Source organism: Chiloscyllium punctatum, chromosome 7 (assembly GCF_047496795.1).
Source record: "Chiloscyllium punctatum isolate Juve2018m chromosome 7, sChiPun1.3, whole genome shotgun sequence".
NCBI lineage: Eukaryota > Metazoa > Chordata > Chondrichthyes > Orectolobiformes > Hemiscylliidae > Chiloscyllium > Chiloscyllium punctatum.
The window spans coordinates 78,042,100-78,069,113 of record NC_092745.1 but is presented as its reverse complement, the minus strand read 5'-3'; the positions used below and the strand labels follow the sequence as shown (position 1 = coordinate 78,069,113).

At 40.2% G+C, this 27,014-nt stretch overlaps 1 protein-coding gene across 2 annotated transcripts in view; it reads left to right on the top strand.

The window, feature by feature from the left end:
- The window catches only part of LOC140479841 (retinoid isomerohydrolase-like), a 46,478-nt gene extending 21,901 nt beyond the window's left edge, over window positions 1-24,577 (top strand). For both annotated transcript variants that reach the window (XM_072574136.1, XM_072574137.1), the window contains 9 exons: window positions 10,611-10,758; window positions 16,964-17,045; window positions 17,439-17,571; window positions 17,933-18,072; window positions 19,780-19,909; window positions 22,907-23,021; window positions 23,120-23,214; window positions 23,304-23,415; window positions 24,171-24,577. In XM_072574136.1, the coding sequence (XP_072430237.1) occupies window positions 10,611-10,758; window positions 16,964-17,045; window positions 17,439-17,571; window positions 17,933-18,072; window positions 19,780-19,909; window positions 22,907-23,021; window positions 23,120-23,214; window positions 23,304-23,415; window positions 24,171-24,319 (1,104 nt within the window). In that variant the 3' untranslated portion in view covers window positions 24,320-24,577. The remainder of the gene's footprint in view (window positions 1-10,610; window positions 10,759-16,963; window positions 17,046-17,438; window positions 17,572-17,932; window positions 18,073-19,779; window positions 19,910-22,906; window positions 23,022-23,119; window positions 23,215-23,303; window positions 23,416-24,170) is intronic.
- The last annotated feature ends 2,437 nt before the right edge of the window (window positions 24,578-27,014 follow it).

Below are 27,014 nucleotides of genomic sequence, written 5' to 3'. Positions count from 1 at the left end.
GGCTCATATGCATAATCTAACCAAAAGCTTGGAGGATTTGAGCTATAGGGAGAGGCTGAACAGGCTGGGGCTGTTTTCCCTGGAGTGTCAGAGGCTGAGGGGTGACCTTATAGAGGTTTATAAAATCATGAGGGGCATGGATAGGATAAATAGACAAAGTCTTTTTCCTGGGGTGGGGCAATCCGGAACTAGAGGGCATAGGTTTAGGGTGAGAGGGGAACTTTTTCACTCAGAGGGCGGTACATGTATGGAATGAGCTGCCAGAGGAAGTGGTGGAGGCTAGTATGATTGCAACATTTAAAAGGCATCTGGATAGGTATATGAATAGGAAGGGTTTGGAAGGATATGGGCCAGGTGCTGGCAGGTGGGACTAGATTGGGTTGGGATATCTGGTTGGCATGGACGGGGTTGGACTGAAAGCCCTTCACAAGAAGACCGGATAAAGTATTTGGCGATGAGTAAAACTAATTTATAACATTGGATTGCAAAACCAAGTTGAATAATTTGATGCATGCTACTATGGTTGGTCCTTTCAACCATGCTGAAGCCAAATTTCCATCTTGTAATTGATCAGAAATGTACTTGATACTTGAGGTGGCAGCTAATGGAAGATATTGTCTGAAAGACAGGTGTGAGAATGTGTTCAGGTACCCAGGGCTCAATAATTCAGTCACCAAAGTACTTGTTGAATTATAAATCTTCACCACTGCTCCATCATGTTGTACGACCTAATTGGACTCTACATCACCATAGACTTGCTGCCACCATCAATCTTTTACATTTGGGATCTACAGAGCCTGCTTTGTCCAGTTGCAAAGGAAAACCACTACTTTGTCAAACAAGAAGAGACTCTTAGTTTAAACAAGATGGCAATTTATTGTATTTAGCAATAAGGTGCAAGTTACAATGGTATGATAAACATTGTTACAGAGACAATGGCAAGATTTAAATGCTAGATCTTCTTCAAGAGCCAGAGATTTTCTCCCCATTTATGGGATCATCCAGTTGAGTGCAGCCAAATGCACTTCTCAGTATTATCCCCTTCAGATCGTAGCATGTTATACATCTCCCCTAATCCAGCAAACTCTAGCTTATTTACCCCAATCTGTCCCCTGCCAGTTTTCTGACTTCACAAGTTCAGGCAACAGGGTGGTTTCCCCATTCTTCCAAAAATCTTTTCTTCAAAATTAGACTGATAATCTTTTGCTGGAGGACTGTTGACCTTGACTCTGTTCTTGACCACGTCAGATCTTTAAGTCCCTTTTAAAATAGAGGACCTTTTATCTCTTTGACGTCCTTTGTGGAGGACATTGTTTCTGTTGAATCAGTCAAATTGTCCATTATATTGTCTGGAGGACACTTAATCTCCTGAATTTGCTTTACCAAGGACCTCTATCCTGCTGAAACAGTAATTTCCTGTCATAACATCATCAGGGGATGTTTAATCACTTGAATGCCCTTCATGAAAAGTATCTGCTGTGTTGGACCTGATAGTTTCTTCCTTGCAGTATCCTTGATTTCTGAAACAAGCAATTCCTTCTTGACTGTGTCCTGAATCTCTCAACATTGATCAACTGACTATGGAGTCGTTTCCAGCCTATTTTCAATTGTTATGAGCAAATGTATAATGTCAGTCTCCAGGCCAGTTTGTGCTGAAGTAAGTAGACTCTGTACTCGAACATATTGATTAGATTAATGTCCTTTAGGGAAGGAAACCACCTTCTTTACCTGTCTCGTCCACATAGAGATGTGTAGCATGGAAACAGACTCTTCGGCCCAACTCGTCCATGCTGACCAGATATCCTAACCTAATTATTTCCATTTTCCAGTACTTGGCCCATATCCCTCTAAACCCTTCCTATCTATATACCCATCCAGATGCCTTTTAAATGCTGCAATTGTACTGGCCTCTGCCACTTTCTCTGGCAACTTATTCCATAAACGCACCATCCTATGCGAAAAAGTCGCCGCTTAGGTCCCTTTTATATCTTTCCATGCTCACCCAAAACCTATGCCTCATGGAAAAGACCTTATACATGCCCCTCATGATTTTATAAATCTCTATACCATCACCCCTCAGCCTGCAGGGAAAACAGCTCCAGCTTAATCAGCCTTTCCCTATGGCTCAAACTCTCCAACCCTGGCACCGTCCTTGTAAATCTTGTCTGAATCCTTTCAAGTTTCACAACTTCCTTCCGATAGGAAAGAGACCAGAATTGCACACAATATTCCAAAAGTGGCCTAACCAATGACTTGTACAACTGCAACATGACCTCCCATCTCCTATACCCAATGCTCTGACCAATAAAGAAAAGCATACCAAAAGCCTTCTTCACTATCCTATCTATCTGCAACTCAAGGAGCTATGAACCTGCACTCCAAGGTCTCTGTTCAGCAACACTCCTCAGGATCGATCCATTAAGTGTATACATCCTGCTCTGATTTGCTTTTTCAAAATGCAGCACCTCACATTTATCTAAATTAAACTCCATCTGCCACTCGTCAGTGCATTGGCCCATTTGATCAAGATCCCGTTGTACTCTGAGGTAACCTCCTTCTTGTCCACACACCTCCAATTTTGGTGTCATCTGCAAACTTACTAACTATACCTCCTATGTTCACATCCAAATCATTTATATAAATGTCAAAAAGCAGTAGATCCAGCACAAATTCTTGTGGCACACCACTGGTCACAGGCCAGTAGTGTGAAAAGCAACCCTCCACCACCACCCTCTATCTTCTACCTTTGAACCAGTTCTCCCTGTATTCCATGAGATCTAACCTTGCTAACTAGCCTGTCATGAGGAACTTTGTCGAACACCTTACTGAAGTCCATATAGCTCATGTCCACCACTCTGCCCTCATCAATCCTCTTTGTTACTTCTTCAATAAACTCAATCAAAACCTCAATCAATGAGACATGATTTCCCACACACAAAGCCATGCTGATTATCCCTAATCATTCCTTGCCTTTCCAAATACATGAAAATCCCATCCCTCAGGATTCCCTCCAACAAATAACCCACCACTGATGTCAGGCTCACCAGTCTAATAGTTCCCGAGCTTTTCTTTGCCACCTTTCTTAAATAGTGGCACCACGTTAGCCAACCACTTGACTCTTAACTGCCCTCTTGGCAATTATGGATGGGCAATAAATGATAGCTTAGCTAGTGACGCTTAAATCCTCTGAATGAATTTTTTTTTTAAATCATTTGCATCATCTCACAAACTTTGCTAATTTTCTGAAAAATGTGTTGCTGGAAAAGCACAGCAGGTCAGGCAGCATCCAAGGAGCAAGAGAATTGACGTTTCGGGCATACGCCCTTCTTCAGGAATGAGGAGGGTGTGCCAAGCAGGCTAAGATAAAAGGTAGGGAGGAGGAACTTGGGGAGAGGCGATGGGAATACAATAGGTGGAAGGAGGTTAAGGTGAGGGTGATAGGCCGGAGAGGGGGTGGGGGGTGGAGAGGTTGGGAAGAAGATTGCAGGTCAAGAAGGCAGTGCTGAGTCCGAGGGTTGGGACTGAGATAAGGTGGGGGGAGGGGAAATGAAGAAGCTGGAGAAATCTGCATTCATCCCTTATGGTTGGAGGGTTCCTAGGCGGTAGATGAGGCGCTCTTCCTCCAGGCGTCGTGTTGCCATGGTCTGGCAATGGAGGAGGCCAAAGGCCTGCATGTCCTTGGTGGAGTGAGAGGGGGAGTTAAAGTGTTCAGCCACAGGGCGGTTGGGTTGGTTGGTGCGGGTGTCCCAGAGGTGTTCCCTGAAACGTTCCGCAAGTAGGCGGCCTGTCTCCCCAATGAAGAGGAGGCCACATCGGGTGCAGCGGATGCAGTAAATGATGTGTGTGAAGGTGCAGGTGAATTTGTGATGGATATGGAAGGATCCCTTGGGGTCTTGGAGGGAAGTGAGGGGGGAGGTGTGGGCGCAAGTTTTGCATTTCTCGCAGTTGCAGGGGAAGGTGCTGGGAATGGTGGTTGGTGTGCTGGGGGGTGTGGACCTGACGAGGGAGTCGTGGAGGGAGTGGTCTTTCCAGAACACTGATAGGGGAGGGGACGGAAACATATCCCTGGTGGTTGGGTCTGTTTGGAGGTGGCGGAAATGACGAAGGATGATACGATGTATCTGAGGTTGGTGGGGTGGTAGGTGAGGACCAGTGGGGTTCTGTCCTGGTGGTGATTGGAGGGGCGGGGTTCAAGGGGGGAGGAGCGGGAAGTGGAGGAGATGTGTTGGAGAGCATCGTCAACCATGTCTGAGGGGAAATTGCGGTCTTTGAAGAAGGAGGCCATCTGGGTTGTTCAGTATTGGAATTGGTCCTCCTGGGAGCAGATGCGGCGGAGGCAAAGGAATTGGGAATATGGGAAGGCATTTTTACAGGGGGCAGGGTGGGAGGAGGTGTAATACAGGTAGCTGTGGGAGTCAGTGTAAATGTCCGTGTTGAGTCGGTCGCCTGAGATAGAAATGGAGAGATCTAGGAAGGGGAGGGAGGAGTCTGAGACGGTCCAGGTAAATTTGAGGTCAGGGTGGAAGGTGTTAGTAAAGTGGATGAACTGTTCAACCTCCTCGTGGGAGCACGAGGTAGCGCCAATACAGTCATCGATGTAGCAGAGGAACAGGGTGGTGGTCCCACAAGGGATGAATGCAGATTTCTTCAGCGTCCTCATTTCCCCTCCCCCCACCTTATCTCAGTTCCAACCCTCGGACTCAGCACCGCCTTCTTGACCTGCAATCTTCTTCCCGACCTCTCCGCCCCCAACCCCTCTCTGGCCTATCACCCTCACCTTAACCTCCTTCCACCTATCGCATTCCCAACGCCCCTCCCCCCAAGTCCATCCTCCCTATCTTTTATCCCTGCTTGGCACACCCTCCTCATTCCTGAAGAAGGGCTTATGTCCGAAATGTCGATTCCCCTGCTCCTTGGATGCTGCCTGACCTGCTGCGCTTTTCCAGCAACACATTTTCAGCTCTGATCTCCAGCATCTGCAGTCCTCACTTTCTCCTTTGCTGATTTTCTGCCAACTCTGTGTAGTTGAAGATTTCCATGCTGTTGACCACGTTGTATCTGTATATAAAGAGCAACTAGGGAAAGGGTAGGTTCACTCGAGGATAAGGGAGGGAATTTATGCATGGAGCCAGAGGAAATGGGTGAGATCCTTAATGAGTACTTTGTACTGGTATTCACAAAGAAGAAGGATGTTTTGGATGGTGAGTTCAGGAGAGGCATGTTAATATTCTAGGGCATATCAATATTAAAAAAGGAGGAGGTGTTGGGCATTTTGAAAACCATTAAAGTAGACAAGTCCCTAGGATCGAATGGGATCTATCCTAAAATGCTGAGAAAGGCAGGTGAGGAAATTGCTGGGAACTTGTACAAAATCTTTGTTTCCCTTTAGTCATTGTAGAGGACCCAAAGGACTGGAAAATAGTCAATGTTGTCCTTTATTTAAGAAGGACAACAGGGATAATCTGGCAAATTACAAGCTGGTGAACCTTCTACCTGTGGTAGGGAAATTTTTGGAGAAGGTTCTTGGGGATAGGATTTGCTCAATAGGCAGCATGGCTTTGTATGGGGAAGGTCATGTTTCAAACTTGATTGAGTTTTTTGAGGAATAATTTGATTTGTCTTCTTTGTAGTTGCTTTATTTCACTATATCTCTGCCTGAATAGCTATTTGACCTTCTGTTGCTCTGTAACTGTATCCTACTTCTACGTATCTTTTGGAAGCTTTTTTAAATTCAATCACTGGATGTGGAAATCATTGGCTAGGCCAACATTTATTGCCCTTCCCTAATTGGCCTTGAAGAGGCAGTGGTAAATTGTGTTCTTGAACTGCTGCATTGCATGTGGTGTAGGTACATCAACAGTACTGTTAGGGAGAGAATTCCAAGATTCTGACAGAACATCTGTTAAGGATCAGTGAAATAGTTCAAATCAGAATGGTCTGAGACTTGGAGTGGAAATTACACATGATGTTCCCATGTATCTGTTGCCCGTATCCCTCGAGGTAGTAGAGGTTATAGGTTTGGAAGGTACCTTGGTAGTTATTGTAGTGTTTCCTGTGTATGTTGTATGCTACTGTGTGTTGATGGTGCAGGGAGTGAATGGTAAAAGTGTTAGATGGAGTGCCAATCAAGCAGCTGCTTTGGTGTTGACCTTATTGAGTATTGTTAAAGCTGAGATTATTCTGGCAAATGGAGACTCCTGACTTGGGCCTTGTAGATGATGGCCATGTTTTGAGGAAGTGAACTATTGCCAAATTCCTTCGCCTTTGACCTGCTCTTATAGCCATAATACTATATGGCTGGTCCACTTCAGTTTCTGGCAAATGGTAGGGCCCCTGGGAGTTGATAGTCAGGGTATCAGCTATGGAAATGCCATTTAGAACATCAAGTGGTGTTATTTGGATTCTCTTTTGTTGGAGATGGTCATTACATGGCACTTCTGTGGTTCGAATATCATTTGCCATTTATTAGCACAAGCATGAATATTGTCCAGGTCTTGCCTGGTGACCTATTATTTTATAGATGTAGCATTTGTTTTGAATAGTTGGGCAGAGCTTACGCCTGTGATGTTTTCTTGCTCCACAGAGCTGACACTGACTTTTAGTATCTGCTCATTTTTTGTGTACTGTCTTCTTAAATTTGTCTTTACAGTTTTTATACCTTACAATTGAATGGATTATTTTGGTTTCCTTTGATAAAATCAAACCTGCTTTGGACAAGAATAAATCTGACAATCTATTAAGAATTTCAATACAAATTGTAATTCCAAAGCTCCATAGTCATATTTCTCAACCAATACGTCGAGGTAATTTTAAAACAAAAATCTATGGAACCCTCTGGATAATGAATTCTTCAATTAAATTTTCCTCCATCAGGAATTGTTCTAAGACTAAAATAATTATCAAACGTTTGTAGCGCATCATCAAAAGTATTTATGCCTTCTTTAACATCTGCAAGAAACAGAAAAAGTTTGGAGTTAAGGCATCAAATAATACGAAGGATGAAATGAAACTGTGGACCAGGACAGCTTTGAGAGAGAGTAAGTCAGTGCTGCTGGAGAGAGGTGTTGATTGGTTTCATGTGGCGGTGCATGGCCCTGAGTGTGGCTTTTAGGATGCGGCGAGAACAGCAGTTGGAAAAATTTTGTATATCATACAAGCACCTGTAATCCTGGAGGCTGCATGCAGGGTGGAATTTGAGTTGAAATTCACATGGAGTAAGTCAGAGGCAAAGACAGTCACTGAGGAAGGAAATATGGCTGTGGAAGTGAGTCTTAGTAAATACCTTGTCTAACACTGAGAGAAAAAAGGAAAGCAGTGAAGGTGGATGGGGGAGAGAGACAAACGAATATCCTGTCGGAGAGAAGAGCAGTACTTCTTCAGGGTAGGCATTCCTGGAAGAGAGGTGGCAGTGGGTTAAACACTGGATAAAAGCAAACCACTGCGGATGCTGGAATCTGAAACCAAAAGAGAAAATGTTGGAAAATCTCAGCTGGTCTGGCAGCATTTATAAGGAGAGAAAAGAGCTGACGTTTTGAGTCTAACTGACTCTTTGTGCTTTGAGCTTTGACAAACAGTCAGTTAGACTCAAAACGTCAGCTCTTTTCTCTCCTTACAGATGCTGCCAGACCTGCTGAGATTTTCTAGCATTTTCTCTTTTGGTTTCAGATTCCAGCATCTGCAGTAATTTGCTTTTATGCCTTCTTTGTTGCTGTAGTATGTAACATCATCAGCTATATTCCCAATTGAATTCAGAATGTATTTACTTGTTCAGTTTATGATTTAGTGCCTTATTGGAAGCAACCTGTATCTTAATTACTGTTATCACCAAGATTTCAAATTCTATGCTCTATTTGGTTCATCTCTCAAATTAATTGTTCCATGTAATGTTATTTCTGCTGTAATTTCTTTCTAATATGGTTCTTCATTCTCCATGTTTTACAGGATTTTAATTCTGCCACACAAAAACATTGTTTTTCTACACTGCTGTATTGGAGGGTTTTTCTACCCTTTAATGGTCAAACGGGAGGATTTCTGCTTTCTGCAGCCGAAAATAATTCCCGTCCACTTTGTCACCTTTTCCAAACAAATCTGACTGCTGCGACTTCAAAGCTAACTATATTCGCTTATTGGTTTTCCTAACACAATTCACATGCTGCTTTGCTGCCAATGATCCCTATTACCTTCCAGTTTTATAAAAGATTATTATTCTCTTTAATAGCTTCACTGAGTGAATCGTGCTCTCTGTAGTTTTAAAGCTGTATCCTGTTTTCATTAATGGTTTTACTCAATGAACCTGTCTGCAACCTTAATAAGTTCTTCCTCCTTTACTGTAGCTTTAATTATGAATTTACTGTGCTTACTGTGACTTCAATTGTTCTCTTACATTAGACTTTGTTTGTTTAGGCTTTTAAATTGTTCTTTATTGCTTTAGTTCTGGCTATGTGATACACCTCATGGTGCCTACTCACCGTATGCTCACTGAGGATTTTGCTTGTTTCTTGATTTCCCTGTTTGTAACTAGGCTGTGTTTTCCCCCATACACAGAGATTTCAATTTTACTCACGCAACCTCAAATTCCTTGTTTATTCTTTGGCTGAACCTCATCTTGGGACTATCCCTACAGTTCATCAGCCCTGAATGCAGTCTGCAACTTCCAGCTGTAATTAGTGTTCCAACTCACGGTTCCCTCTGCATTTCTTAACAGTACTGAAATGCTGTCAATATTGACTGCAGTTTCTGCTTTGTCAAACCTTGCCACAAATCACTGTCCTGCAGGTGTGTCAACTGTTCTGTTCGGTCAGTTACTGCATGATTGCTTGCACAAGTCATACTCTTAAAGTTGTGCCTGAAATAAATTCTTCTGGATTCACTTCGCTTCACTCCGATGTCTTACGTGGTGTTGCTACAATTAAATCACATTATAATCTGTATTACTCATCAGCTGTTGTTAGATGAAACCTCACCACATTATCAGAGAAAGTTCCTTGATCACCATGTGGCAGATTTAGTGCCACCACCCTCTCTTCAAACTTGGGATCTACAGATCCTGTTTCATCTAGTCTGGTAGAATAAACCCATGAGGTTGTCTAATGAGAAGAGATTTTTGTCTTAAACATAGGGTGTAATTTATTACATAACAACAATTGATTGTAACTCCAAGACAGACATTGTTTCATGAGGGAGATCTAGGTGGTAGATCTCTCTCCTTTAAAATCTAGAGCTGTTCTCCCACCTAAATCCTATGACAATATCATATTTGATGGAATTTAACGCATTCTCCAGCAAATACTTTACAGTGGTCACAATGTTTGTGCTAAATTATGCTAATCGCTATTTCACTTTTGAGATTTCTTTGTACCTGCTATCAACTTCATGTGGAGTCAAATATATTCAATACTTTAATATTCTTACAATCATTGCTACAGTTTTTAAATAGTAAAATTGATTCAAAGTTAAAATTGCTGCAAATATTCAGTACCTCTGTCAGCATTTGTGGAAAGATCATACATGTGGATATTCAACTAAAACCCTTCAAATGCAGTCTGATTTTTAAAAAAATATATATGGAGTTTAATTCAGATAAATGTGAGGTGCTGCATTTTGGGAAAGCAAATCTTAGCAGGACTTATACACTTAATGGTAAGGTCCTAGGGTATGTTGCTGAACAAAGAGACCTTGGAGTGCAGGTTCATAGCTTCTTGAAAGTGGAGTCGCAGGTAGATAGGATAGTGAAGAAGGCGTTTGGTATGCTTTCCTTTATTGGTCAGAGTATTGAGTACAGGAGTTGGGAGGTCATGTTGCAGCTGTACAGAACATTGGTTAGGGCACTGTTGGAATATTGCGTGCAATTCTGGTCTCCTTCCTTCAGGAAATATGTTGTGAAACTTGAAAGGGTTCAGAAAAGATTTACAATTATGTTGCCAGGGTTGGAGGATCTGAGCTACAGGAAGAGGCTGAACAGGCTGGGGCTGTTTTCCCTGGAACGTCGGAGGCTGAGGGGTGACCTTATAGAGGTTTACAAAATTATGAGGGGCATAGATAGGATAAATAGACCAAGTCTTTTCCCTGGGGTCGGGGAGTCCAGAACTAGAGGGCATAGGTTTAGGGTGAGAGGAAAAAAATATAAAAGAAACCTCAGGGGCAACTTTTTCACGCAGAGGGTGGTACGTGTATGGAATGAACTGCCAGAGGATGTGGTGGAGGTTGGTACAATTGCAACATTTAAGAGGCATTTAGATGGGTATGTGAATAGGAAGGGTTTGCAGGGATATGGGCCAGGTGCTGGCAGGTGGGACTAGATTGGGTTGGGATATCTGGTCGGCATGGATGGGTTGGACTGAAGGGTCTGTTTCCATGCTGTACATCTCTATGACTCTATATACTGTAAGGTTAATTGTGGCCTTAATTTTCCACTATTCTCACACTAAGACAGTGCTGTAGTGCATTGGTAGGTCTCAGAATTAGAAGAAAATCTCTCCAAATTTATCAAGTTGAAGAGACTATGAAGGTGTGCTAAAGATCTCATTATACATTAAGAAACTATGAATTTGTATAACTTATCAAGTGAAATTTTAGTTCATATTTGGCAATGTAATTTTATTTTGATGCAGGTGGATCTTTGCAACTACTGTGTAATCAATGGTGCAACTGCTCACCCTCATATTGAGCATGATGGAACTGTCTACAATATCGGCAATTGCTTTGGGAAAAGATTTTCTTTTGCTTACAATATTATCAAAATACCCCCGCTGCAATCAGGTAAATAATACACATTTAGTAAAATTATTCCAGCTACAAAAATTAATCAAAATCTTCGTCTGGAGAGGATTGACGATGAAATAAATGTACACTAATATTTTTCATTGCTGCAGTCATTGCACTGTTACTTTATAGCACTGACTGAAAATTATGAATGTTTAAACCGATCAGATTTGTAAATTCAATATATTAATATTTATTTCTGGCCTTCAAAATGACACTACAACTTTTAGACTGTTTATATAACTAGAACGACTCGTATATTAGTCCTTCAATAGACAGATGGTCACAAGCAACATCCACATCTCATGAATAAATTTTAAAAAACTGCTGCAAATAAAACCAAATAAGTTATCAAAAAATTTGAATACAGAATTGAAAGATTTTATTTTTTTAATCAACCTGTTCAGATGTGCTACAAAATATCACTGGAGTAATTGGGACTTGAACTCGGATCATTTGAAGTAGGAATACTACCACTGCACTACAAGGGCCCTCGGAACATTTCATGTGAAATAATTTTTTAATCAACCGGTTCAGAGATGTTATTATACATCTCTGCGGTAGATGAGTCGAGAATATGGGCCTAGGGTCTCAGAGGTAGGAACACTACCACTGCATCACAGAGCCCCTGAACTTTTTTAAAAATCAAATAAGCATTGCCCATTGACTGATATCACAATCTGCCAACATGGCCTATTTCTAGCGGACCCACACCTTCCGAGACCATGAAATCTTGGCCTGGGATTGAAATCTGGAGCTTCTGGTTCAGAGGTAGGGACACTATCACTGTTCCACACAAGTCATAGAGCTTTTTTTTTCTCATATTTTCCTGAACGTTTTATTAATTCCCATTCCTAAAGCTAGGAACCTGCATTTGATGAGTGACCCAATGCTGCAACTGCTGCCTCCAGTTCCAGGTATGCAGTTGGTCAATGTTGGAAAGGACAGATGGTGCTTTTGAAAGTATTGACTCTTTTCCTCAATGACAGCTGCACTGTGACTGAAAAGGTAATTGTTGACCTTCAGTGTGACAATGCTTGGTTTTCAGGTCCAGATGTCAAGAAATCTATCTCTTCAGACTTTTAGGTTCAGAAATATACTAGCTACTTCTCACCAATCACATCTGCACAGATCCAGTGAGACTTATCCATCATAAGAACCTATTCCAATTAGCTTATTTTATTCACAACTTGCAAAATGGTTTGAAGATTAGAGACGAAGTGCGCTTAGTCCCCTAACACACTTAATTCCCTAACCATAGACGTCATACCCTCCCTGAGATGAGCCTATCTGCTCATAAACATGTTATATTTGACCCAGAAATAAACTTTTATATCTGCATCATTAAACCTGCTTATTTCCACTCCAAAGATATTGTCCAACTCCACCTCGTCTCATCTCTTCTGCTGTTTACACCCTCCTGCGTATCTTGTGTTAGTATGCTAAAGATATTTTACAAATAAAATATGTTGTGTTTTATTATTTTACAATATTCTTGAAGTTAAAATAAATTTGCTTGACATTATTCATTACCTCTGTCACTGAAGTTGCCTGTCCGTTTGGTTATAAATGATATATCTCAAAAATTAGACAAAGAATGAATCTAAAAAAAGAACTGACTAGTTTTAATCAAAGATGCAGATCCTGGTTGGGATCCAGATTCCAAAATTTTAAAGGATCTTTTGACATTTGGAAATAAGATGATTTTACTTTATTTTTGATTATTTAAAATCTTGTGATTGTTTTATAATGTTGTGGATTGTCTCAGTTGTGGGAGAATTTCTCACAGTGTTCTAAATGGGAGCAGAGTTTTCAGAGCAGGTTTTTGGGCATGGATTATCCTCTACCTGTTTCAGTGAGTTCTTATTAAAACTATTACGTTTTTCAAATTTAGAATAAAATGCATTGACCAGGCAAATGTAATTGCAACAATGTAGAGTTAAAGTAGGGTATTGGGTGTATCCACGCTGTTGAGTGTCCTTTTCACTTGTTATGTGAATACATTTGTCTGTGCAATCAAACTGATAGACCACTGCAAGAAAACCAGTGTCTTAATATACAGTACTAATACTTCAATTGCAAAGCTGTTAGTGTTATTGCTTCACGAGAGCACTTCTTAATAATTATTTGTAGTAGCTAAGGAAAATATTTGTTGAACCTGGCTTATTACAAACTACTGGAGCAGAACTTTGTAATTCTGTATTTAACGGCAGAATTCAAATTTTTATAAGGTCAAGGATAGCAGTACAGAAATTACAGCCAGCTGTAAATACATTTAAGATGATTGAAATTTCAATTTTGTTAGAAGAATTCTCTGCGAACCACTCTTACACAGAATCCGAGAAGCTAGTTTCACAACAGGATTTCCTGAATTCTGTCAGCAGGTTATGTAAACTTAAAAGGTAAAATTAGGGATAGATGTGTTGAGTTGATTGGCAGCTTTCATGCCTGGTGAACTGTGCATGTTGTTTTCTTTATTTTTTTATGGGAAGTTAGCATCTTTGGGATTTGTTGCCTAACCCGTATGGCTCTTGAATTGGGTGATGTGTGAGATTATTACTGCGGACAGTGAAGAATCAGTCCAGTTGCTGTGGATCTAGAGTTGCATGTAAATCAGACAGGGTAAAGATGATGGATTTCCTTTCCTAAAGGGTATTAGTGAACCAATAATTGTTTCATGGGCACCATTCTTAAGATATGCTTTAAATTCCAGATTTGCTTTAGATTCCAGATTTTATGAATTGAATTTAAATTATACTTGCTGGCCATGGTGGGATTGAACCTATTTACCCAAAACCATAAACTAGTCTAATGATATAACCGTTAGGCCATCAGCTGCTTATCTATATGAGTACAATTCCTAACATTAAAATTTATCATCAAAGAGGAGAGTGATTCACAATGAACTTTGTGAATTGAATTGAATGGAGTTAAATTGCATTTGTTGTCAGATGTACCGAGGCACAGTGAAAAGCTTTCTTGAGAGCAATATAGACAGATAGATTCATAGAGATATACAACGTGGAAACAGACCCTTCGGTCCAACTCATCCATGCCGACCAGATATCCCAATCCAATCTAGTCCCACCTGCCAGCACCTGGCCCATATCCATCCAAACCCTTCCTAGTCATATACCCATCCAAATGCCTCTTAAATGTTGCAATTGTACCAGCCTCCACCACTTCCTCTGGCAGCTCATTCCATACACGCACCACCCTCTGCGTGAAAAGGTTGCCCCTTAGGTCTCTTTTATATCTTTCCCCTCTCACCCTAAACCAATGCCCTCTTGTTCTGGACTCCCCCACCCCCAGGAAAAAGACTTTGCCTATTTATCCTATCCATGCCCCTCATAATTTTGTAAACCTCTATAAGGTCACCCCTCAGCCTCCGACGTTCCAGGGAAAACAGCCCCAGCCTGTTCAGCCTCTCCCTATAGCTCAAATTCTCCAACCCTGGGAACATCCTTGTAAGTCTTTTCTGAACCCTTTCAAGTTTCACAACATCTTTCCGATAGGAAGAAGACCAGAATTGCAAGCAATGTTCCGACAGTGACCTAACCAATGTCCTGTACAGCCGCAACATGACCTCCCAACTCCTGTACTCAATACTCTGACCAATAAAGGAAAGTATACCAAACGCCTTCTTCACTATCCTACCTACCTGCAATTCCAGTTTCAAGGAGCTATGAACCTGCACTCCAAGGTCTCTTTGTTCAGCAACACTCTCTTGGACCTTACCATTAAGTGTATAAGTCCTGCTAAGATTTGCTTCCCCAAAATGCAGCACCTCACATTTATCTGAATTAAACTCCATCTGCCACTCCTCAGCCCATTGGCCCATCTGGTCCAGATCCTGTTGTAATCTGAGTTTGTAACCTCCTTCTTGTCGACACACCTCCAATTTTGGTGTCATCTGCAAACTTACTAACTATACCTGTTATGCTCGCATCCAAATCATTTATGTAAATGACAAAAAGTAGAGGACCCAGCACCAATTCTTGTGGCACTCCACTGGTCACAGGCCTCCAGTCTGATCACAGAGTTAAATAGCATAGATGAATAAATAATAGATAAACAGCGGCAAAACAAAAACACAGGTACAGGCGAATGTTAAGAGTTTGTGAGTCCATTCAGTATTCTTACAACAGTAGGGTAGAAACTGTTTCAATACTAGCTGGTGCGTGCATTCAGGCTTCTGTACCTTCTCCCTGATGGTCGAGACTGTAGAAAAGCATTGCCAGAGTGGGACAGATCTTTGAGAATGCTGGCTGCCTTTCCTTGACAGTGGGCCTGGTAGATGAATTCTATAGATGGGAGGTTGGCCTTTGTGATTGTCCAGGCCGAGTTCACCACTCTCTGTAACCGTCTCTGAACTTGAATAGTACAGTTGTCATACCAGGAAGTGATACATCCCGACAAAATGCTCTCGATGGTGCACCTAAAGAAGTTGGCAAGGGTATTCGCCGTCATGCCAAATTTCCTCAGCTGCCTGAGGAAGAAGAGACGTTGTTGGACCTTTGTAACCAGTGCATCCACATGAAGAGTCCAAGAGAGCTTGTTGTGGATGACCACTCCCAGGAGCTTGACACTATCCACTTGTTCCACCTCTGTGCTGTTAATATGTAAGAGGATATGAGCAACATCCCACTGAAATGCCAATAATGAGTTCCTTAGTTTTGCCCTCATTGAGAGCTAGGTTGTTCTCAGTGCACCATTTTCCCAGGTCTTTCACCTCCAATCTGTAGTCTGTTTCGTCGCTATCTGAATTCGACCAACTATGGTGGTGTCATCAGCAAACCTGTAAATAGCATTAATCTGGTATTTGGCAATGCAATTATGGGTATACAGTGAGTACAGTAGGGGGCTGAGTACGCACTGCTGGGTAGCTCCAGTGTTGAGTGTTAATGAGGATGAAATATTGTCCCCAATCTTCACTGATTGTGGCCTGTGGGTCAGGAAACTCTGGATCCAGTTGCAGAGAGTGGGGCTTAGTCCAAGATCACTAAGTTTAGTAATCAGTCTCAAGGGGATAATCGTGTTGAAAGCTGAACTGTAGTCAATGAGTAGGATTCTTACATAGCTGTTCTTGGTGTCAAGTGTTCTATGGAAGAGTGAAGGGTAAGTGATATTGCATCTGACGTTGATCTGTTGGTCTGATAGGCAAATTGGAGTGTGTCAAGAGTAGTGAGGAGGCTGGAGTTGATTAATGCCATGACCAGCCTTTCAACACACTTCATGACCACTGAAGTTAGTGCCACTGGTGGTAGCCATTGAGACATGCTGCATTAGCCTTCTTAGGCATAGGGATGACATTGGCCCTCTTGAAATATACAGAGAGAGTGGCCTGCTGCAGGGAGAGTTGAAGATGTCCGAGAAGACCTCTGCCAGTTGATCTGCGCGTGCTCCGAGTGCACAGTCTCATACTCCGCCTGATCCCATTACTTTCCTTGTATTCACATGAAGGAAAACTGATCTGACCTCTGATGTTGTGACTGTTGGGATAGGTTTGTCAAGACTTGTTGGAATAGGTGTTACCTCTCTTCCGAAATTCTACTCAAAGCAAGTGTAGAAAGTGTTGAAACAATCTGGGAGGAATGTGCCATCGTCTGCTATCTTGCACTGTCTCTTTTTGGAACTTATAGAGTTATAGTGATGTACAGCATGGAAATTGACCCTTCGGTCCAACCCGTCTATGCCGATCAGATATCCCAACCCAATCTAGTCCCACCTGTCAACACCCAACCCATATCCCTCCAAACCCTTCCTATTATATATCTATCCAAATGCCTCTTAAATGTTGTAATTGTACCAGCCTCCACCACATCCTCTGGCAGCTCATTCCATACACGTACCACCCTTTATGATGTCATTCAGTGCTTGCCATAGTCGCCGGGTGTCTATCTGGGTCTGTAGTTTGGATAGGTATTGGTCCTTGGCTGTCTTAATGGCTCTGCAAAGGTCATACTTGGATTGCTTACATTTAAGTGGGTCTCCTGATTTGAAGGCCTCACGCCTGGTTTTTAGCAGGCTCTGTGAGTCCTGATTCATCCAGGGTTTTCATTTGGGGAACACACAGATTGACTTCCTCAGTGAGTCTTGCATAATCAAATAAATATCCTGTAAGAATGCTCTGATTATGAAATTAAAGTTTTAATTGTTCATAATTCTTGCATGGCCCACATTTAACTACTTGTAATTACAGATAGGCAAGACCCATTGAAAAAAATGGAAGTGGTTGTCCAGTTTCCATGTAGTGACAGATTCAAACCATCCTATGTACACAGGTTTGTATTGATTTTTCTTGACAGAGGAGTAATTTTATTGAATAATCCTGATGCTTTTAGAGAACCAAATTGTGAGCAATTACAGTGAATTGAATAAAATCAAATTTTGAGTGTAGGTTTATCAATAGAAATTTTTGCAGTGATTTTATTCGATAAAAATAGTTCAGAAAAATCTGATACTTGGGGCAGAATTTTCCCAGTGAATGAGGTGCGAAATGGTGAGTTAGTTGGGAAAATGTGGGGGAAATACTGTCCAATTTTCGACCCAGGGTTTTACTGGTGAGATGAGAATGAGACAGTGAAGTGACTTACAATATCCTTTTATGTTAAAGGTATCAAGTTGTTTTTGAATTCATTATTAGTTGTGACTGGAAATCATCTTTCTCCAAACAGTTTTGGTTTGTCTGAAAACTACATTGTATTTGTGGAGCAACCGGTCAAAATTAACCTGTGGAAATTTCTCTCATCATGGACCGTTCGAAGTACTACCTATATGGATTGCTTTGAATCAAATGATTCCATGGGAGTAAGTAACTACTCATCATGTGGAAAAACAAACATTTGACTGCTGTAGGATTTTGATTTATGATTGATACTTTTCCAGTTAACAGAATTTAACATCTGCGGAGACGGAAACAGAGTTAAAGTTTCAAGTTGCGACATTTTATCAGGACTGTTCTGAACTAGCTGCAATTCTTTAAGGAGTGTAATTTCTCCTAATCTCTCCTTTTTCTTTCTTAGTTTCATTTTTAAGTCGATCCTATTCTCCACATCATTATGCCCACACAATGTCAGGACAATATGGTCAGGAGGTCATAAACAATATAGTTATTTTTGAACAGAACCGAGAAGAATTACAGTTTGTCATAAGAGTTTATGTTTTACAGACATGGTTCCATGTTGCAAACAAGAAGACTGGTGAATACTATAATATAAATTACAGAACTTCAGCATTTAATATTTTCCATCATATTAACACTTATGAAGATAGTGGCTTTATTATTGTTGATGTATGCTCCTGGAAAGGGTAGGTATCTAAATTAATTATCTGGAGTTGTTGCAAAAAAAAAGTCTATATTGACCTTAATTTATGTTAAACTCCACCTTTCCAAATCTTTTTACCAATACTATTGGTGTTGATTCATAACGGAGAGCACAATCATTGGATAGGCTTTGATTTCTCACTCCTGGCCATGTTTATGTGTGAGTCCAGAAAATGAGTATTTGCAAGCTATCCAATCGTATCATAAATCACAGAATGATGCAAAACATCATTAAGATATTTAGTATGTGCTATCCGTTGTAGTCTTATCCAATAAATCTCATTCCCATGCTCTTTCCCCATACTCATGTATCATTTTTGTATCAAATGTTTTCCACCTCTTTTCTGAATACTGCTGTTGAATCTGTGGTTAGCACCCTTTCAGGCAGTGCAAAACAGATCACGAATAAAGAAATATTTGTCTTGGTGCCTCTGGTCCTTTTGTCCATTACCTTAAATCTATTCCATCTGGACACCTTAACTTTTCTTGCAGATCGTTTCAGAGAACATCTCTGGGACACCCGTACCCACCAACCCCACTGTCCCGTGGCTGAACACTTCAACTCCACCTCCACTCCAAGGACATGCAGACCCTGGGCCTCCTCCACCACCAAATCGTTACTACCTGACGTCTGGAGGATGAATGCCTCATATTCCACTTTTGAACCCTGCAATCACACGGGATAAATGTGGATTTCAACAGTTTCCTCAATTCTCCTCCCCCCACATTATCCCAGTCCCAAGCCTCCAACTCAGTATCACCCTCTAGACCTGTCCATCACTCCCCCCTCTGACCTATCTCACCTTTATCCACCTATTGCTTTCCCAGCTATCCTCCACAACCCCCCCCCCCCCCCCCCCCCATTTATCTCTCAGCCCTGACCCACAGGCCTCATTCCTGATGAAGGGCTTATGTCCAGAACGTCGATTCTCCTGCTCCTCGGATGCTGCCTGACCTGCTGTACTCTTCCAGCACCACACTCTCAACTCTAATCTCCAGCATCTGCAGTCCTCACTTTCTCCCACCTTAACTTTCTGCCACTGCAAACAGTTTCTCTGTATTTATTTTATCAAACAAAACCAGTCATGATTTTGAAAACTGGTATTGAATGTCTCGGCATTCAATCACAGCACAGGAACAGTCTTTTTTTTCATTTTGCCTTCTCCAACGCACCGCAAACTGTAAATTTTCTCCTCTTTGCAATGAACTAGATCATGGCTTCTCCAATAGTTCAGCCATTACAACTTCAGCTTTTTTTTTCAGCCTGAACTATGAATTCAGTGAGGAGGCCCTTAATAGCATATGTCCCATGTTTTATGTCCAGGTCAATGGCAAAGTTTTGCCTACACCATCACTCCCTCACCCTACCCCTACCCCAAATCCAACCTCCATGTTAGAGTCAACTTTTCACTCACTGCCTTCCCAGTACTAAAAACATGTGAATTTTGTAACCGTGGAGAAATAAATTCTCACCATATATACCATTGATTTTAATTATTGCACCTTCTACTACCACTACATTTTCTAGTATTAGCATGTCTGTTACTAATCTTAAATGCCCAAATGATTTGCAAGTGTACAGTGTACAATCTATTAGATAAGTTTTACGGTTACATTATCTTAGCAACTTGTTTTTACCTTCTATCTCTTTGTGCACTGCTGTAAAGAATAATGCATTATTTCTGATGCAGGTTTGAGTTCATATATAATTACCTGTGGCTTGCCAATTTACGTGAAAATTGGGAAGAACTTAAAGTGAATGCGAGGAAGGCTCCTCACCCAGAAGTTAGGAGATACATTCTACCATTGGACATAAACAATGTGAGTTTTCATTATTGTAGAATATTAAGGGGAAAAAGCATTTATTTTCTCAGTCTGAATCTATCACAAATGGATGTATCATTAGACCGTAATATCCATAATTAAAATGAATTTTGACAGGCTTTTATTGCCATATTGGTCATCGAACCAAGGCATTAATACACTAAAAGAGCAAGAATTGGGCTAACTTGAGAAAATGATATGCTGAAAAGTTTAAATATGACAATAAAATTGAGATGTACATCAGGCTTTTTAAGTTATACAGAAGACCGTTAAAATGCTAGAAAAACCTTAACAACAAAACATTTGTCCATCTTCTATATTCTTAAGGGGCTGAGACTTGGTGTATATTTCCAGCATTTTCTGCTTTCCTTAAAGCCTTGGGGCGGCACTGTGGCTCAGTGGTCAGCCCTACTACCTCACAGCACCGGGGATCCATGTTGGATTCCAATCTTGGGTGGCTGTCTGTGTGGAGTTTGCTCATTCTCTCAGTGTTTGTGTGGGTACCCTCTGAGTGCTCCAGTTTCCTCTGACAGTTCAAAGATGTGCGGGTTGGGTGGATTGGACGTGCTAACTTGCCCATAGTGTCCACAGATATGCAGGCCAGGTGGGCTGGCCATACACATTACAGGGATAGGGTAGGATGTGGGTCAGGGTGGGATGCTCCTAGGAGGGTCAGGCTGAATGGCCTGCTTCCACGCTGTAGGGATTCTATGATTCTGACATAAAGCTATGAATGGAAGTCAACAGGCTAATACTTAATGTAAAAAAATTTGGACTGACTCCCATTAATATTCCTTTTTAAAAAATAAAACCAAATTGAAAGACATTTGGTCAAACTAGAATACTTCCAGATAATTATTCTTGAATTATAATGTGTGTAAATGGAAGTTTCTAGGTCACTCATTTAGCTGATATTGACCTATTGTAAAGCAGGAAAGTTCAAAATCTCATTTCAGTTTAAATAATTTTGGTGACAATTTAAGTGCTAATAGCCTAAATATCAAAAATTAGATAAGCAGGAAATCAAAAATAGTTCCTTCTTTATGGACATTTAGGAAGTGAGCAACTGAAAGGTATGGATTGCAGAGCTTTATCCAATGTTGTATTTGCTTACATTAATACCTATCAAAGGTGGAGTTACATGGAACATGTGTTTGGTGTCTTGTATATGTGTATATATATATATTATATATATTATGTGGGAATGGCATATTGTTTCTGGGGCCTTGGAATCTTTGAAATTTTCAAGGCCCTTCCACATCTCAAGCACAGACCAACACCATAGTAGGAATATGTACTTGGAATTGAAACAGCAAAGCAATGCGCTGGAAGCCTGAAACCTGAAGGTGGAATAGTTGTAGGCAAACATAGTATTTAAACTTTTGAGAGAGTTCCCTACATTGCTGCTTACCTTCCTCAGATCAAAGACCTCAGGGCGTGTGGGAAGAGAGGCAAGAAGAATGCAGGCCCTACTCCATCCCATGGCTGAAGTACTTTGCACTCAGTACATGTAGCCAATTGTTTACCATAAGAATACTGACTTCAGAGTATTTGGGTTTTGGCTGAGGCAAGAATGACTTATCATTGTGAAAACCTCCATGTTGAATAGGTCACTGACACACACACACCAAGACTAAATGTGAAGTAGTTACTTTCGGTGAAATAATCCTTAAAATCAATTACACCTTCAAAGGGACTAAAATAAACCTACATATGAAAAAATAGGCTAAGGTTAGAGCTCATAGAATCTTATACCTAAATAGAGGACAGAAAAATGGTTTTGACATATAATATATGCATTATATACATAGCATATAAAGGCAGTGTTCTACCTTGCACACAACTGAGCAATGTAGTGTATGAATTTCAATGATGGTCTGATGCCAGGTATGTTAGCTAATGATTTCCTGACCTGAATCAAACAGCATGTTTCTAGAGTACAAATACATAGATAAGAGCAAACTGTAGTCACTCAGCTCACGTTAACCATGCCCAAAGAATCTACTGTTAAATATGATTCCCCATTTGGCCAGTAGTTACTGAACAATCCTTTATGATTTAACAGCTACATCAACAAACTAAAATTAAGGTAATTAGTCGAGCTTGTAACATGGCTCATTTTCACCTGCTAGAAATTACAAATATTCAAGCTCAAGAACCTGTTTTCTACAAACAAAAGCAACAGTTTAAATCTTGTGTTTTTTTTTAATTAACCAGGTGTTTGGGAAATCTCTTATTTCCCACTATTATCTAAAAGGCAATGTCTTAGACAATTAGAGGTGACTTGTCAACCAATTTGTACCTTTTTCCCCTAGAGGATAACTTTCTTTGGTTGTTTGAAATTTGGCATTTTTATGTTTGGCCTGATAAGTACAAGATGATAAAAAGCTTTGACAACATTACCGTATTGTCACCAAAATCCAAATGTTTTTACCTGAATGAAGAGAGTGTCTTTTCATTTCCCTGATGATGTGTGTTTAGTTATAGAATGGCATTTGTGATCTGAAAAAATTGTGATCCAAATTCACATGATTTAGTTTCAAGGTAGCAGTCTATAGTCATGTATTAAGAAAGAATTAGGTGCCCATTTACAAACCATTATGGTTACATTACACTGTTTACTCCATTCTGATAGGAACATAGTGACTGCCCATCCTTGGAGAGGTGGAGACACCCACCTAACCCCTGACCCTAATACTAGATCCCATGCAAAGTTTTATTTTATTTTATATTAGTACCTCTTTGGATTCCAAACTGTTCACTGGGTTTGGCTTCCATTTGTAAGGTCCCTGTACTTCCTTGAAAAGGCCAACATGCCACCACTCACTCAGTGCATTTTCTCCAAGGATGTTACCTATAGTTCAACCAAAATTGCTCTTACAGATCTTTAGACCTGTAAACATTATTAAGAAACCTTGAAATGAAGATTTCTCAGTTAATACTATATCAGATTGTGCATTTCTTACAATACCTTGTTTATTGTGTCTTATTTAGGTTGAACATGGCAAAAATTTGGTGTCTCTTGACACCACAACTGCCACTGCTACAGTTCGGCAAGATGGAACAATTTGGCTGGAACCAGAAGTGCTCTTTTCAGGGCCTCGGCAAGGTGACATGCACTTTTGATAAAAGGATGTGCAAAAAATTCTGACAAGTCACTTTGAGAGACTTCTTAAAATTCGCATTAAAATATTTTCTACATTACAGCATTTGAATTTCCTCAAATTAACTATCAGAAATTCAGTGGAAAGGACTACACATATGCTTATGGACTGGGATTGAATCACTTTATTCCAGACAAGGTAAAAAAAACTCGTGGGTGTCATTGAAATTTTAACCATTCGACTAAAATGAACTTGCTTCCACTGATGTCTATTTTTCTGTCATGCAGATATACAAGTTAAACGTGAAAACCAAAGAGCACTGGTTATGGCAGGAACCAGATACATATCCATCAGAACCAATCTTTGTTCCACATCCAGATGCAATGGATGAAGATGATGGTATAATATTAATATTAGATCAATCAACAGCATATGAGGTGCTTGCTTTGCAGTTTATCATCAACATTTTGAATGATAATAGAAGATTCTAGTCTGCTCTCCCCATATCAAACAAGCAGGGACATCAGGTTGAATTTGTCATTGTAACCCAGGATTCTTCCTTTTTGGCTTCAAATAATCCTGCACACCAATAACCGAGCAGACAGAGCAATTCTGATTGGGAAAAATGTGGAAATCTTAAGAGGACTGGTGGGCTGTTCAGTTCTAATTAGTTAACTCCCCAGTAACACTCTGGATTTGAATAAGTGTAATGTTTTACAAACTGCTCTCTGTGTGGAATTTCAGTAATTAAGTTTAGAACCTCTCGAGCATACAATAGATTTCCAATTATCAGAGTCTTAGCTGAAGTATGATAAGGCACACAGGTATAGGAACTTTTGCAGAAGTCTTCTCATCTATACTCCTGAATGAATCTTTGTAGAATCTCATAGTTTCCAAGTCTTTCCTTTTTTTCAAAGAGGGAATAAAAATTAGTCAAAAATCTTGATAGCTCATTTAGCATGTTAACTCTGTGCAGAGCTGTGTCTGAACAGCATGAATGTGATTTCTTGTATGGGGCCTTAGATTTCACACATGAATACGGGCAGGTGAGTAATTTGTGGAAGTAGTGTTAAATACTAGGCTGAGTCAATGAAAGATTGTTTGAATTAAGAGGAAAATATTATTATAAAATACTATTTAATTTTTGTTAACAGGTGTGTTACTGACTTCGGTTGTAAGCCCAGGCTCAGGTCAAAAACCTGCTTTCCTTTTGATTCTTGATGCCAAGGATCTCCATGAAATAGCCAGGGCAGAAGTGGAGACCAACATCCCTGTTACCTTCCATGGAATGTACAAACCATAATGATCTTGTACCCAGCATAACTGATATTATGGTCATTATAAATTACTGCATTGTAAAACAAAGTAATGTATGCAGAACAACAAGTTAATAGCATAGTCCTTACTTTATCTGTTATGTTAGTACATGTAAAAAATCACATTAGCTTAATTCCTAAGCTGTATTTTGCAATATACATCAAAATTAGGAAGTGATTATTGGCATTAACTATGTAGAGTTGATTATTGTGGCACTGGAAAAGTACAACAGGTCAGGCAGCATTCGAGGAGCAGGAGAGTCGACGTTTCGGGCGTAAGCCCTTCATCAGGAATCAGCACATTTCTGATGAAGGGGCTTACGCCCGAAACATTGACTCTCCTGCTCCTCAGATGCTGCCTGACCTGCTGCGCTTTGCAAATGCCCCACTTTTCAACTCTGATCTCCAGCATCTGCAGTCCTCACTTTCTCCTATTAACTTTGTAAAGCTGAGTATTTGTTATTAAATTAAAGTCAAAGTTGCTTTATTTTTAAGTTGTGATCAATAAAACATGCTGACACAAATTTTGCCCTCAAGATCTAAAGTGTGCGTAGCTGTGATTATCAACCTGAGATAATGATAACAAAATCCTTCTAGCAATATGACACAATACATTAGAGTTATGTAAACATGGAACGTATCCCTTTCACCTCATGTCTATCACTAAGTACTCAGAACTTATGGACATTTTAGTCTCAAAAATCTGTTTCTTTTACCTTCTCTATGACTGGTTTTCTCTTCACAAAAAAATCTCACCACGGCCCCATATCAGCACTTTCTTTTCTATTCATTTCCATTACCATCTTCAAACACTATTACATTGGGAAACCTCTGCATCTTTGAGCCTTTCTCCATTGCTTTCTGAAAGGCTCAGGTATCTTTCCTAGTCATTGTTCATTGTTATGTGGAACAATTCTCTGCTCATTTTCTCCTCCCTTTCCAAACTCACATTCTAACCCAAGTCCTCAAAATGCACCTTTTAAATTCCAAATTCTTTGCAGTACTGTTTACCTCCAATATTTCTTGAACTTATCTTTAACAATTTCCAATTTGAGTTCCAAAATCTAGTTTTTGCTACATCCCTTTCTGGTCAAATTAAATTCGAAGTCTGCAGCCGTGATACACTGTTCTTTATTGCTCTGGTTCACTGCTCTGGAGCTTTAAGCAAAGTTGATTATATTCTCACACAAAAAACAGATATTGCTCAGTAGGTATGGCAGCATCTGTGAGGAGAAAGCAGCGTTAACATTTTGAGTCTAGTGACCCTTCATCAATTTCTGTTTTGCCTACAGATCTACAGCAGCTGCAATTCTTTGTTTTATTGATTATATCCTCCTTTACATTGGGTCCTCTATATTTTACCTCTGCATTTTCAAACCTGTTTGATAGTAAAAAGCAAATAAGATTATATTTTTGCAACTTGGGCACTGGGAAGTGTGAAGTTTAAAATTAATACTTTGCACCTAACAAAATTTCACTGCCAATTCCATCCTCCACATCACTTAACCTTGATTTGCTGTTCATCTTAATAGATTCACCTCTGCATCTTATCTATTTTGATAATGAATGCCTGCTACACACTCAGCTCCATTTTCCATAAAATATTGTCCGTTGCTTAAACACAAAGCTACAACCCTATTTCCCCATTTAATATCTTCCTCTTCTTACAAGTTCCTCCCTGTCCTCATTCAGCCCTAATTGATGACTTCCTCCATTACTTAATATCTCAAGTCCTTCATTATCCATCTCCAGCCCCCTTTGCATCTATTTAATTTCAGATCCCCACCTCATGTCTGCCTTCCCACCTAATGCCCCAACATTAATACAGACCTTACCGTTGAGTTGGCTCTGATCTGTGGAAGTCTTTCCTTTCATTCTTCACTGATTCTGTTTACTTTCTCAAAATCCATGTATTCAATTGTACTATTGTGCAGTGTTCATTTCTTTCAAGGGAAGTTATTCTACACCAAAGTATAAAATGAATACAAGGCACTTATTGAAACATTTTTTCTGTGCAGTTAAGAGGATAAACTTAAAAAGTGAATTCACTGAGATATAGGCCAGGAGGATAAATGCATGAAAGTACACAACAAGCATATGATTTTGGAAACTCAAATGTGCCAAATCAACATTCCCACTAAATACAGCCTTGATTAAGAACTCAATGTCCTTTGACTACATAAGAGATTTAATTGGTGCACATCAAATCTTCTGGTTTTGCTGTCTACTACTGACCTACATATGTGTGTGTGTGTGTGTGTGTGCAATCTTGATAAACAGAGCCTTTTTGTAATGTGGTGGACAATTATTCCTCACAAGGCCCAGTAATCTTAAGAGGTTTTATCAAGATGATACTTCTGGTCTCTTAAAAATAATTAATCATTTCAGTAATACTCTTAATTTTAAGTGAAAATGATTGCAAATGAAGTTCACAATACAGAATTAATTCCGGATCTTGTCTGAAGAATGAACATCTTTATAAATTTTGATGCTAGTAATGAGCAAAGCATATTTGGTCAGAATGTACACAACATTAACATCTTTTATTATTCAATTGTACTCTTCCTATGAAAAGAAACAACATTAGTGCCAGCCAGGACAGTAGAGGGCATTCACCTCTACTGGAGTTCTTACTTCTGATTGCTAGATGCAGAATGACAACCTGGATACATGGATGTCAAT